Source organism: Ornithodoros turicata, unplaced genomic scaffold (genome assembly GCF_037126465.1).
Source record: "Ornithodoros turicata isolate Travis unplaced genomic scaffold, ASM3712646v1 ctg00001042.1, whole genome shotgun sequence".
NCBI classification, from domain to species: Eukaryota; Metazoa; Arthropoda; class Arachnida; order Ixodida; family Argasidae; genus Ornithodoros; species Ornithodoros turicata.
The window spans coordinates 61,519-75,005 of NW_026999443.1; the positions used below are offsets into that span (position 1 = coordinate 61,519).

The 13,487-nt window shown below is 45.7% G+C and overlaps 1 protein-coding gene across 1 annotated transcript in view; it reads left to right on the top strand.

Annotated features, from left to right (window-relative positions):
- Positions 1-12,148, top strand: part of LOC135376125 (PI-actitoxin-Aeq3c-like) — a 36,327-nt gene extending 24,179 nt beyond the window's left edge. Inside the window, exons 2-3 of the mRNA XM_064608709.1 lie at positions 11,825-11,866; positions 11,943-12,148. Of these exons, the coding sequence (XP_064464779.1) occupies positions 11,825-11,866; positions 11,943-12,124 (224 nt within the window). The 3' untranslated portion in view covers positions 12,125-12,148. The remainder of the gene's footprint in view (positions 1-11,824; positions 11,867-11,942) is intronic.
- Positions 12,149-13,487: the final 1,339 nt, after the last annotated feature.

A 13,487-nucleotide genomic window follows, 5' to 3' on the forward strand; every position in this document is an offset into this window, starting at 1 on the left:
ACGTTACCAGAGTTTTTTCCAAGTGGAGCAAGAGTGCAACCCCTCGAACACCCCTTTTTCTGGAGACGGACATTGGGCGTTCAGAGGTTCCTATCATGGCATCTGAGAATAAACATTACAACCTATGACTAAAGAGTGCACCATTTTTACAAGCGATCTTGGAGTTCCAGGGGTGCCATGCCCCCCCCCCCCCTCGGTACGCCCATGACCATGTGGTACCACTTCCTTCCCGAGTAGATTGTAGTTTGCTGACGTGATGGTAGCCAGAAAATATTTCAGGAGGGCAGTTTCTATGGGGCTTTACATGGGGGAGGAGGATCCCCCTTCGTTTTCCTCTCCCAAATGCACTACCATGGGCATGATTTGAGGGGGGTCGACCCCTAAACCATCCCCTGGACGACAGTATAGGCGCGTGCCACAGCAACAACCATTTGTCATAGTATATATGTATTTAGAGAGAGCACTGTGTTACAGAGCTTGAAGAACGGTAAGTGGATCATTTGGGAAATATGTCCACGATTTTAAGACGTAACGTAAGAGCATACACTGGTAGAATGATTGTAGAAGGATATGTTTGAATAGTCATTTGTGTCACGCATTTGTACATGTGATCTTATTTGACACTGCTTTTGTCTTCTTCAAAGTAAAAAAGACCACTGCCTGTCACTGTTGTATCTTTTGTGAATCCAAGCTCTTGCAGATGCTCATTAAGCGACAAGATCCTTTCAGACGCAAGAATAACAGAACACTTAAATTATCTCAGCAAATGTATGGAACACAGCTGAAATGTGGTTGCACAACCTGCGGTAATAACGGTAGCCACAAGCGAGAAGCGCAGTTATGAAAACAAAACGAATTTGAGGCTTCTACTGCGTGCGTCTTGAGTGGCCGTCGAGTCAATGTACACTTAGGTGCAGCCAAGCAATACTGAATTCTTCCACCATACTTGTGCAACGGCTTATGTCAAACACACACACACACGCCAAACAACACGGAACGCCGCACGGAACGAGGGCTGACCACAAAACTTCCACAATTGCAACATTGTACTAGGAGATCACACTTTTCACTATTCATCTCTCGCTTTCTTTGCTCTTGCACCTTCCCTTCTCAATACTTGAGTTCCTATTGCAGTGTGTAAACAAGTACTGGCAGCCATGCTGGCGGCGATGGCAACTCTCCATCCGTTTCTGGCCGCCGGAGGTTTTCATGCTGCCGCGGTGCCAACCAATAGGCATGCGCGCATTCTCCTATGCGTAAACTAGCCTACGTTACGGAATTTCGCGACCGGAAGCGAACGTATTACATGCGACCTCGACAGATGGCGCGGGGTGATGCAATTGTTGACAGACCGCTCGGTTTCCTACTAAGTCCCTGGACATGCAGTCATGGAAAATTCGATTACAGAAAAACTACAGCGATTTGAGTGGAGTTCTTTGATATTTGAACTTTTGAAGGTTCAAGCTTTTCGCTGAACATAAAGTTTCGATAGGTTTATATTCACTTTTCGGTCCCTTTAACAATACCGTCATCTACACCTCCTTTCACCTTGCGAATCCTGCAGGAAATTGAAACACACAGTTTTTCTGAGTACGATTCTACGTCTGTAGAAACTAGTGTGAGGATTGCTCCGTGGCAACCACTGCCTGAACACAACACACCTTTATTGAAGTACAAAAAACACGAAACCCCTCAGCTGTACTCCTGCAAGAGTTTCTGTCCATAAAAGAAGGTTTCAGGGACCATGTCGCATTTTACACAAATGGCTCCAGAACGGACACCGTTCTTGTTTTCTTCCGTCCTCCCGCACGGAGAGCATTGATGGCGTCGTTGACTGGAAGGTATGTCGCAGTGATGCTCACGTTTTCCAGCCGGCGAATTTATGACGGAAATAAAATGTCATTGCTACCTACATTATAGAGCGTTTCGTTAATATGACTTTTGGGTCGACACTGGAATAAAATTTGGAAGCGCAGGTAAGTAAAGTGTAAGATATTGAATGTAATAGCGTCAGAAAGCTGAGAGCTAAACATTGTTCACAAGAAAAGAATGCGCTATCGCTTCAGCGAGTGAACGCAAAGCCTGCGTTTCTTGCGTCTGCGATGTTGATTTTGCAAAAGCTCAGATATAAGAAAGGAAACGTTCACTACAGTAAGTAGCTCGACTTCGCTGTCGTTCGCCATCTTGTCAAGCTTTCGCTGTGGAGAGTCGCGGGCGGAGGCAGTATAGCTGGGGCGGCATGCATACGCGTCCGCTTGCGGCAGGCGGTTGCGCACATCTCTACCGCATGTGGGTACGCGGCCTTGGCAAACGCAGCTTCCATTTTCAGCGCAGAAGTCTATGGCATAATCTTAGCGCTTAGTTACATACTACGACTTTTCATCAGGTCATCAGTTGTGTACACTGATTCTCTTAGTTGCCTGCAGGCTATATGTAGCCTGCAACCACCAAAAAACGTGCTCGTTCTGCGAGCAAAACACCTGTCTAGCCGCATAATAAACAGAGGTATTTCCTTGGCACTTTGCTGGGTGCACAGCCACGTAGGGATACCCGGTAACGAGCTCGCGGTCACAGCGGCTACCAAGGCACTCTCAGCTGACATAACCCCCTTCGACATACCAGCTCAGGATCTGAGGTTTGCCTTGCGTAGAGCAATTAACTTAAAATGGCAACATTACTGGGACACACACATCAATAATAAATTACACTTCATCAAGTGTAATGTAGGCAAGCCTGCAGGAGAGTCTAAAGGTCGGCTTTATGAAGTAGTCATGTCTCGTTTGCGTATCGGCACCACATTTTTTACGCATGGTTTTTTAATTCTCCAGAAGGACCCACCTCAGTGTGTGCACTGTGCTGAGCAGCTGTCTGTTCTTCACATTCTCATCAGCTGCACTCTACAGGAACATCATCGCCAAACTACTTTTCAGAGTTCTACCTGGTATAGAATTCCTCTTCACCCACCCCTTTTACTGGGCGATGAGCCGCTTGTCCGTTTTAGCAGTGTTTACAAGTTTTTTAGGGACACTGGATACCTAAGAGATATCTGAATCCACATACATTTTTTTATGTTTATATCTGTTTTAAATTGATCGTCTTCTTTTAACTGGTAAATAGATCATATCTCACAGTGTTGGCGCATTATAGCCTTAGTTGCTCATGCGCCAGTAAAACCTCAATCCAATCCAATCCGATGCAGACCGAAAACTTCTCGTTGCACGGCCTTATACCAATAGTGTTCCGCGATTTGTTGTTCGCCAAGTGATAGGGAGAGAGATCGCCGGTCTGGGGCGCAAGGCGACCTTTGGCAACTTCGAACAAAACGGAAAATCCACGCCGTTACGGCTATGACACGCGTGTAGCTACTGCAGTCAAGGAGAGTCAGTAAAGTCTGAGAGGAGACGTGAGCGTGCAGGACCGAGATCTCTTCAGGACATGAGTAAAGAGGCTCTAAACTATGAGTTGATGAGCCGAGTGAGGATCGAAGGTTCCGGTGGCCACATGACAGGAGCTTGATGAAGCCAGAGAGGTCCGGAGAGCCACATAGGGTTTCGCAGAAGCTGGGTGGCTGAAATTCCTCGCGAGAGGAAATCAGCAGGGTTCTGATGCCCAGGACAATGCCTCCGAAGGTCTGGAGGTACATAACGCTAGATCTCTGCAACGCGATTGCTGACAAATGGTGGGAGATTTGTTGGCGTTGTCTGAATCCACGACAGAGCAATCATGAAATCGCTCCAGGTGTGGCATTGAGAGCGGGGGATGTTAAAAACTCCTGACGTAGTCTGGATTAGCCTTGAGGATAGTAAGGCTGCGAGAAGTCCTAGTCTCGGAAGAGTTTGACGCTTTAAAGGTGCCTCTTTAGATTTGGCAACGACGAACGAGCTGCGTCCTGTGTCCAGGTTACGGAGGTAGACGACTGGTCCGTAAGCCAAGGGGCTTGCATCCCAAAATGTATGAAGGTCAAAACGTTCGAAGTTGCTAGAGACATCAGGATCCAAAAGCCGGGGGTACCGAGAAGAAGAAGAGCTCGTCAACCCCTGATCGAAAGCAACGCGGCACTACAATTGCCCACTAACGTGCCACGATTACCCAAACTCCAAATTGAGCCCTTTACTGAGGAATTGTCGTCTTGGCAGTCCTTCTGGGACCAATTCAGCTCTGGCGTCCATCAGAATCCTACCTTATCAGTTATCTCAAGATTCCAGTATTTGAGATCTCTTGTCAAAGGGGAGGCAGAACTAGCAATTAAAGGGCTTGAGCTTCCAGTGGTGCGATCTTCCGACGATGTGGCAAAACCTCGCCTGTTATACGACACAGTTACAGTACGGATGCGAAACTTGAAACGCCTTCGAGTACCGGAGAGTTTCTATAGCATTGTACTCATCACGGCGTTGCTACGCAAACTTCCTCGGAATCGCATCAGGCCAACGAGGATACCCCACAGGCGGCATCTTCCTCGGAATTGCATCACGACAGCTCTACTTTAGTTGAGTCTGCCACCCTTCGGTCCCTACTCGCCTTCCTTCGACGAGAAATCGAAAACAGAGAACGGATGGTAGTTCGGCGCTCGCTCTGCCTCCTAGACATTCTCATAGAAACGCCTCAGCCGCCGCTCTTACAGCAACCACAGAACGCATACATCAGAACGAAGGAATACAAAGACATATACTCTGCGGTTCAGCACAGCAGGTTTCCACCTGCACCATGTTCCTAACCCCTGACCAAAAGATTACTAAATTGAAACATGCCGGCTGTTGCTTCAAATGTGGCAAATATAAGCACCTAGGAAAGGGCTGCCGAACCGCTAGAAATCTGTCCTGTAGCAACTGCTCTGGTAAGCACTTAACCGCTTTATGCTGCAGGACTCCGCAAGCTACAATCGTCTCTTCCGTAGAACAGAATCTGATATCTCCACGTTCTGCCATACCACTTGCTGACCAGCTTACCGTGTCTTCTCAGGATATGGCACCCCTCACTGATCACACTTCCATCAATGTTTCTACTGTCAATCCTAGTTCAGTCATTTTACTGCAGACCGCACAATCAACGGCCTCGCCATGCCATCATCCCGGGTTTCGGCACCAAAAAGTAGGAAAGGATGACTCCAATTGAGAGAACAAGTGTTTAATGCAACACGAACGAGCAATTATCTACGAGCTCGAGCTCTGATGATTCACGAAGATGGGCGCAGGTGGGGTCAGGTGGTCCTCATCCTCTTCGCAATTTCTTATAAGGACTTCTCTATTACGTTTATACCTTCAACGCTTTCCATACCTTTACTTGCGCAACTCATGGCACCACATTAATTTGTGGTACGGACGATATCTCCTCAGCTAAAGAGTAATCTTCATAAGGTAACACATTCGGTAATACATTAGTATCTCAACAAATAAGGTGAGTGATTTATACCAGCCTGTTATTTATTCTTGAATTAACCAAAATACGCGTCCTAACTTGTAAAGTCGCATCCCGGTTGAAGGCGGTTTTACATTTTGCGGAGCCGCGGTGTTTTGTATCAGTATATCCATTCTCCAGCAAATGTCATATCCTCTCACGTTTCTTGTTGCGTGACGAGTAATTGCACCAACTTTCATATCTGTGTTACGCCTAACGTTTGTGAATATCAGAGTGTGTGTGCGTGCGTGTCCAAGTATTCTCTTCCTCTTTTTCCTTTTTTTCTCGTAGATTTAGTTATTAAAGCACATGTGATTTTAGATTAGTTTTTATTTTATGTGTGTTACAACTAGATTGGGAAGCCGCCACTCTGATATAGAGCTGAACTAAATCGAATATTCCCGTTTTCCAAAATTATACCACGAGGTTTTCGAAATATACCATCTGGGGCTATATGTTTATACCTTGATATGTAAATAATATACCTTCAGAGACGTATAAAGTTACTATACCTTGAAGAAAGTACAGCGTTTATACCTTAAAGGGGATACCTTAAAGGGGATGCGCCCTGGAACAAGCCGTTTATAGCCAAGGAGGCATAAAACGTTCTAACCTAATGTAATATATATATATATATATATATATATTACATATATACAGCGAGTGTAAGTGACTGAGGAAGCGCGAAGTGCCGTTTTCAAACTCATGGAACGATGCGACAGCACCAGAGGACACGTGTTTCGCCGTGTTTGCGGCTCGTCAGCTCTGGGTAGCTGCGCCAGCCCTCCGCAACTCCCCATAGAGCCCATAGTATAGGAAAATTCACACAACACTGGGCACACGACCAATGAGAATGCAGCGATTGCTCTCTCAGTCCTCCAATCAGAAGTCTTTCCGTCCTGCTCGCAGCCTGACCGGCTCTGGGTCTTGCTGACTTCTGCTTTCCATACTGGCCTGTACCGGCTACCCCTGACTTCTAGGTCTACTAGCTTTCATGCACGCTGTAAAGTTATTCCGTGATTCCAAAACACCTGTGAAAGGTGTTGTAATGAACATAAATTTATTTTAGTCATTATACTGACACAATCGGCAGGTTGACGCATTTACATGCACTGAGCGTACTGAGTCCACTGCGTAGCGCTTCCTGGCACACTGCAACCAAGTTCAAACTTCCAAAGCACGCATATCGACACAGCCTATTCCCAACAACGACCAACTGTCACATACTTGCGCACAATCTCTTGATCATCATGTCCTTGCCTGCTACACGTCAAACATAAAATGATGCTGCTTCATGAATCCTATTTTCTTCTCACGGCTATGCAAATCTGACGGCGCTCGAACGTGTCCATCGAGCCAGAATTCACGACAACACTTCAGTCTGAAATCCGATTGGCTGTTCGTAGACCGATGCTTGTGTCGGGAAACAGTACAACACGATCAAAGACACCATAATACACGGATAAGACGGCGAACGCACTTGCCTCCCAAAGAAAGATACCGCCGACCCGGCGTCCACCGTTCAAATTTCAAATGAAACCGCCGGGAGAGTACGCAGCACGCAGGCGAGGAAGCGCGAAGTGCCGTTTTCAAATTCCGGCAACCAGTCTGGACACGCCTGTCGCGTCCGACCAATGGAGACGCACGGATTGCTCCGTGCGCAGTAACACGCATTTTGATACAGATTTTGCGAGAGCTGTGGGGGGCTGGCTTGACTGCGCATCGTTCGGAATTGGCAAACCAGGGGTCGCTCAACGAGCGATATATACCTGGGAGGGTGACTGAGCACTCTTCAATGCCACAGTGCAAGCCAGTGAATTATAATGAGGACGAAAAAGCCATTAAAGAAACAAGTAAATGACACTAGACGTGTTTGAAATTCAAAATTACAGATTAAGATGTCTTCTATGGCTGCACGCAGAGAAACAGATACTCATGGAACGATGCGACAGGACCAGAGGACACGTGTTTCGCCGTCTTTGCGGCTCGTCAGCGCGGCAGCGCAGCTACTCAGAGCCGACGAGCCGCAAACACGGCGAAAGACGTGTCCTCTGGTGCTGTCGCATCGTTCCATGGTGGTGGTGGTGGTGAAAGGGCTTGCCGTTGTCGGCCTCACGTATGTGGGCAACGTCACGACTGACGCCCTGGGGGAATGTGCGTCCTGGGCCGACTTCCAAGGGAACTGTGCCGAATGTGCATCGTTCCATGAGTATCTGTTTCTCTGCGTGCAGCCATACCCACACAATTGTGTCGGTCTGAATCTCGCGCTCATGCTGTCCTGCAAACGTTCGCTGCGCGAAGAAAACGACACCAAAACATTGCCTACACATCTTTGTACAACGTGCTATGTGATTTGTTCGCATTTCTGCCACTAGAGGTTCCGTTTGAGCTCTTCCAAAATGGCGCTTTCGAGGGAGCCAAGAAAGTCGTCAACTCGCAGCAGTAAGTTGCTATTTCTGGCGGTAAATGTTTTTATCTGTAAGGGTTGTTGAATGGTTTCGAACACTTGTGAAACGATTTTAATTAATTTTAATCTGCAGCCGAAAGACATCACATACGGCGTTGTCAAAATATGGCCAACACAATCGTGTTGGTCAGGCCCGAAAGCATGCATTGTGTAACTTACTACTCTGCTACCGTAATGCTTCAAGTTTTGTAGGGACTACCAAAATAGAAGCTGTTACATGCACTGTTCTGCTGCGTTAGTTAATGGGGTGTTATTGTTCGATATTTAAAACTTCAACTACATAGTTCCTTTTTTATTTGTAGGGCGCTTTGATCCCGAGAATGACGTCGACATGGAGGAAATATTAAAAATACTAGAAGCACCCGACTCTGAATGCAATGTCAGTGATGACGACGACGACAGCGACTTCCTTGAAGACCCAGGGGCGACGCTAGGTGAAAGTGACGGCGAGAGTAGCTCAGATTCTGACATCGACACAACAGAAAGAATAAACAGCAGTGGTACGAAACAGGCTGCCAGTGAAAGAAATTTGGATGTGACAGCAGGTCACTGTAGTGGAACACTTGGATGTCGTCCACCGATTTGGAAGGCAGGCACATTCAAGGCCAAGGATGCTCCTAACTTCAGAAGAACTGACTACATCCCTCCTGTTCGCACACTTTTACAGTACCTCATGGACTACTTTGACGACACGTTTTTGAAAATGCAGCGGAAAAGACCGCAATGTACAGCCACACGAAAAATGGCAAAGTCCTCAACGTAACCCCAGCAAGAGTGAAGCAGTTGTTCGGCATGCACATAGTAATAGGGTGTGTCCCTCTACCCCAGATTTCTATGTACTGGCAGAATGGATTGAGGTTCGAGTTGATCAGCAGTGTAATGCCACATGAGGAGTTCAAAGTGCTAAGGACGAATTTGCATTTTGTGGACACTGTGAAACCACCACCTGATGCTCAGGCCAACAGGCTGTGGAAAGTTCAGCCAGTTGTAGAAAGCGTAAGAAACCAGTGCCTGAGATTGGAGAGGACGTCTTCGTGTTACTCTGTGGATGAACAGGTGATCCCTTTCATTGGAAGGACTGGACTTCGTCAGTACGTGCGCGGAAAGCCACGACCTGTTGGTCTCAAGAACTTCGTGATTACATCTTCAGAAGGTATCGTCATGGACTTCGAAATTTATCAGGGGAAGACAACACCACTGGCAGATGCAAATCTCGGACATGGGCCAAATGTTGTTCTCAGACTTGTCAACTCAATTCCTGCTGGTGCATTCATCTACTTTGACAGATATTTTACGACCATACCCCTGCTGGGAAAGCTAAGGGAAATGAATTTGGAAGGTACTGGTACTATCATGCGCAACAGGATAAAAAACTGCAAGTTCAGAAACGATAGCGCCTACTAGCAGGGTGACTTTGAAGAATATTGCAGTTCTGATGGGAACCTTGTTTTAGTGAAGTGGAGGGACAGTAAGTGTGTTACGCTGGCCTCGTCTTGCACTGGTGGCCAGCCAACAGAAAATGTGCAGAGATGGAGCAAGTCTCAAAAGCAGTACACTGGTGTTCCATCACCAGCTATTGTTCGCAGCTACAATGCATCAATGGGCGGTGTTGACATCTGCGACCAGTTGATTGAATACTACCGGATTTGGATTAAAACACGAAAGTGGACACTGAAAGTTACGCTGCACCTTCTTGACCTAGCCGTCGTAAACTCTTGGCTCTGTTACAGGGCCGATTGTCGTGAGAATGGAATGAGGTTCCTGAGCCTTCTGAATTTCCGATTGAGCATTGCTGAAGCTCTGGTAGCAACACCAAGGAAAAAGAGGAAAAAAAAGAGGAAAGAAAGAGGAAAACATCGAAAATGCGGCCAGCCCCTACAGACCTGCCAAGGTGCCTTGTATCGACAAGCGACTGGATGGATTTGAGCACTGGCCTGTAGCAGACGATCTGCCCAGTGGTAGGTTCTGTAGAGTTCAAGGATGCAAGGGCCGCGCCCGTACAACATGTGAAAAATGTAATGTATATCTGTGTTTAACAAAAGAAAGAAATTGTTTCAAGTTTTTCCACACAAATAAATAAGTGAATTGGCATACATAATGCCCAACCAACACAAATGTGTGGGTCCTGTAACCCAGGCTTCCATAAAGATAACAAACAAAAATTGTCTTTCCTGGCCTTCTGATTATCAACACATGAAGGAGAGAGTGAAAATTATGCACTACGTTTCTTCTGGGCTTTAAAGGGATAGGAGCCATCTTAATCTGTAATTTTGAATTTCAAACACGTCTAGTGTGTCCTTTACTTGTTTCTTTAATGGCTTTTTCCGATCGGTGATTGTTGAATCTAATTCGGACAGAAGTTTTTGTCTGACCCACGTATTGGGTCCGGCATGTGTTGCATCGGATTACATAGATAACGTTGCATAAGTTACAGTCTAAGTCTGCGTTGATCTTGACGGTAAAGTTGGAATTCGTCTATGCAGACCGCACATCTACCGCACATCTGCAGGCCGCACATCTATGTAATCCAATGCAACACATGCCGGGCCCAATACGTGGGTCAGACAAAAACTTCTTTCCGAATTAGATTCAACAATCACCGATCGGATGTTACCAAGAAACCTAATCTTCCAGTCTCACGCCATTTCAAACAACCAGAACATTCAATCAACGAAGCCTCAGTTTTTATTCTCCAGTCGAACTTTATCTCTGACCGCTCCCGGGAACAACGGGAATCCTACCTAATTTACGAATTCCGATCGGCCATTAACGAGGACCCTGGCATGCTGTCGACAATAAGAAGTTTAACAACCTAGATAAGACCCTGTTGCCTGTTCTCGTTTCAGCCGGATCAAAATCCCCACTGACCTGCAAGGACGATGACCCCACTCCTGGACCTAACACAAAATCACTCTGGAATTTCCCCAATTGACAACGGCCAGGTGGCGGGAATTTCCCCCAACCGACCATGACGTCATTCTCAAGCCCCTTATCAGCCTCGTGGCCACATTTAGCTATTTCGTCCCCGAAGAACGCGGAGCTTCCGCCGTAACGTAGACATCCTCCCTAACTTTTATAATTTTTGAGTTTTAATAAACCATTTTTGTTACTTCCCCTACTTTCGTCTTCCGTCTCCCATTTATCTCAACGTTTACTAGAATTTCATAGCCGTCCGACCCAACTTCAACTTTTCAAGAAATATATATATAAAGAGGAAAAAAAGCCATTAAAGAAACAAGTAAATGACAGCCGATCGTGACGTCATTGTAGAGCCTCTTATCAGCCTCGTGGCCACATTTAGCTTTTTCGTCCTGATGAAGGCGGAGCTTCCGCCGTAGTGTAAACGTCGCCCCTAACTTTTAGAACATTTAAGTTTTCATAAATCTTTTTTTTTACTTCCCCTACTTTTGTCTTCTGTCTCCGATTTATCTCAACGTTTACTATAATTACGTAGCCGACCGATCCAACTGCACCTTTTTAAAAAAAAATAAAAAATATATATATGGAAAACAGTAGCCGAAGCTTTTTGGCTGCACGTAGAACGTGTGTTTACAAGTCCCAAACGTCGCCGCACCAGCACTGGACAGCTGTTTCAGCCTTCTTGGGCCATCGTCAGGAGTGTGCAGGGGGGCGACGTTTGAGTAGGTGGCGTCCGGAGGTTACATGGAACATGATGTCCTCCCGTTAGGGTGAGAGACTCACCTCGGAAAGCCCAGTGCAAAGCCAGTGCAGTATTAAGGGAAGACAAGTAGCAGAAGCTCTTTGGCTGCACGTTGAACATGTGTGTATAAGTCCCAAACGTCACGATGTCTTGTGAGAGTAACTTTTCTATACGTGTAGTTACTTCGACCCAGTGTATTTGTCTTGACGTATTTCTCCTGTTTGATGACAACACACAAAATACGTAGGTCATAAATCGCCCTTCGGCTTTGAAAGTCATCAGGTTTCCCCATTTTGTTACAGGCTGGGAATGTAAGAAACCGTCAGACTGCGAGTACCCGCTCGGTGAGACTCTGCGTGAACTTTTTTTGCGTATTTCATGTCTTGAAATGTGGGTAACAAGATCTTCATTTTTCCTCAGCCTGCAACTCTATGCTACAATTTGAGGATTGCCCAAAAGGTAAAGAGTGGTCCTATCGTTACGACTCGGATAGCAGTCATTGCTACAAGAATGACTGGAACAAGTGCGGAACAACCTGCAACAACTTCGACACCGAAGAAGAGTGTCGACAAACATGCATCGCCAGTATATTGGGATTTTAAATTGCGGGAAATGATCCCAATAAAAACTGCCTTTTCTCCTCCGTCGTTGTTTCGATTGTACTTCGTGGGAGAGTTCATTTGGATAATAATAATAATAGTAATAGTAATAATTTATTTTGAACGGTGCCCATCAGCAATCGTGAGGTCTACCGGGTGATGCACCAACAAGGTCAGAGGCAGTTTAAACATGGCAGAAGCAATACAAGAAGCAAGGCAAAACATCAAGCATATAAAGCAAACATCGGGAAAGTGTAGGAATGTGAAAGAAGTCAAAAGTGTTAATGTAATTGCGCATTAATGTTAAGAAGGGATGATGTAAAAGAGGAATAAGGCGCAAGAATGTCATGGTTATGGCTAAGTGCGTTCACATGGCACAATAAACAAGGAACCGAAGCACAGTTATTTGCAGTATTAATATAGAGAAGAGGATGTGCTCTCAGATTGCGTAAGGGAAGATGAATGGGCATCGAAGATAAGTCAGAGCAGTCAGTGCTACCGTGTACAAGCTTGTAGAGGAAATGACAATTGCGTAATGCTCTTCGGTGGGATAAAGTGGGTAGGTTACGTTTACCAAGAATGTGGTCATACAGTTGTAGTACATTGTTTCATCGAAGTAAGGGGCATGCAGTATAGATATGAATCGTCGCTGAAGTTTTTCGACATCGGATGAAAGGGTTTTGTTCAGACAGTTCCACAAAACTAGAGACAACTCAAGAATAGGAACAACATAGGAATAGGGAAAAAAAGTTAGGCGATAGAAGCACAAGGGTCGATTGAAGTCCTTAGTGAGTCTAAAGGTAACACCAGGTTTACAGAATGCTTGGTTAGTCATGTGCGTGATGTGCGCTAGAAAAGAAAGGCTGCTGTCTAAGAAAATACTGAAATCTCTTATACTAGAGACATGACTAATAATGGTAGAAGCCATAGTGTAGGAGTGATGGACAGGACAGGGTTGGGTTTCTGACTGAAAGTGGTTGTGTGCGCTTTAAGGGCATTAAGTTTCAACGTATTCCGTGTGAACCAAGAATAAATGAGAGCGATGTCATTTTGCAAACAGTCATCGACATTGTAATGGAACTGTACAATTTGATGTCATTGTCGTGTTGAAGAATATTACTGTATTGTACACAAGTGGAAAGATCATTTACGAAAATGTTGAACAGGAGTGGCCCGAGAATAGAACATTGGGGTACACCGGAAGTCATCATGTAGAACGGAACGGGTAACCTTTATAGGTAACAATCCCAGTACGGTTGCTGAGGTAAGATATAAACCCTTTGCATAGGTCGGTGGAGAAATCATACATGGATAATTTATCGATGAGCAGTTCATGGTTGACAGAATCAAAAGCCTTAGACACATC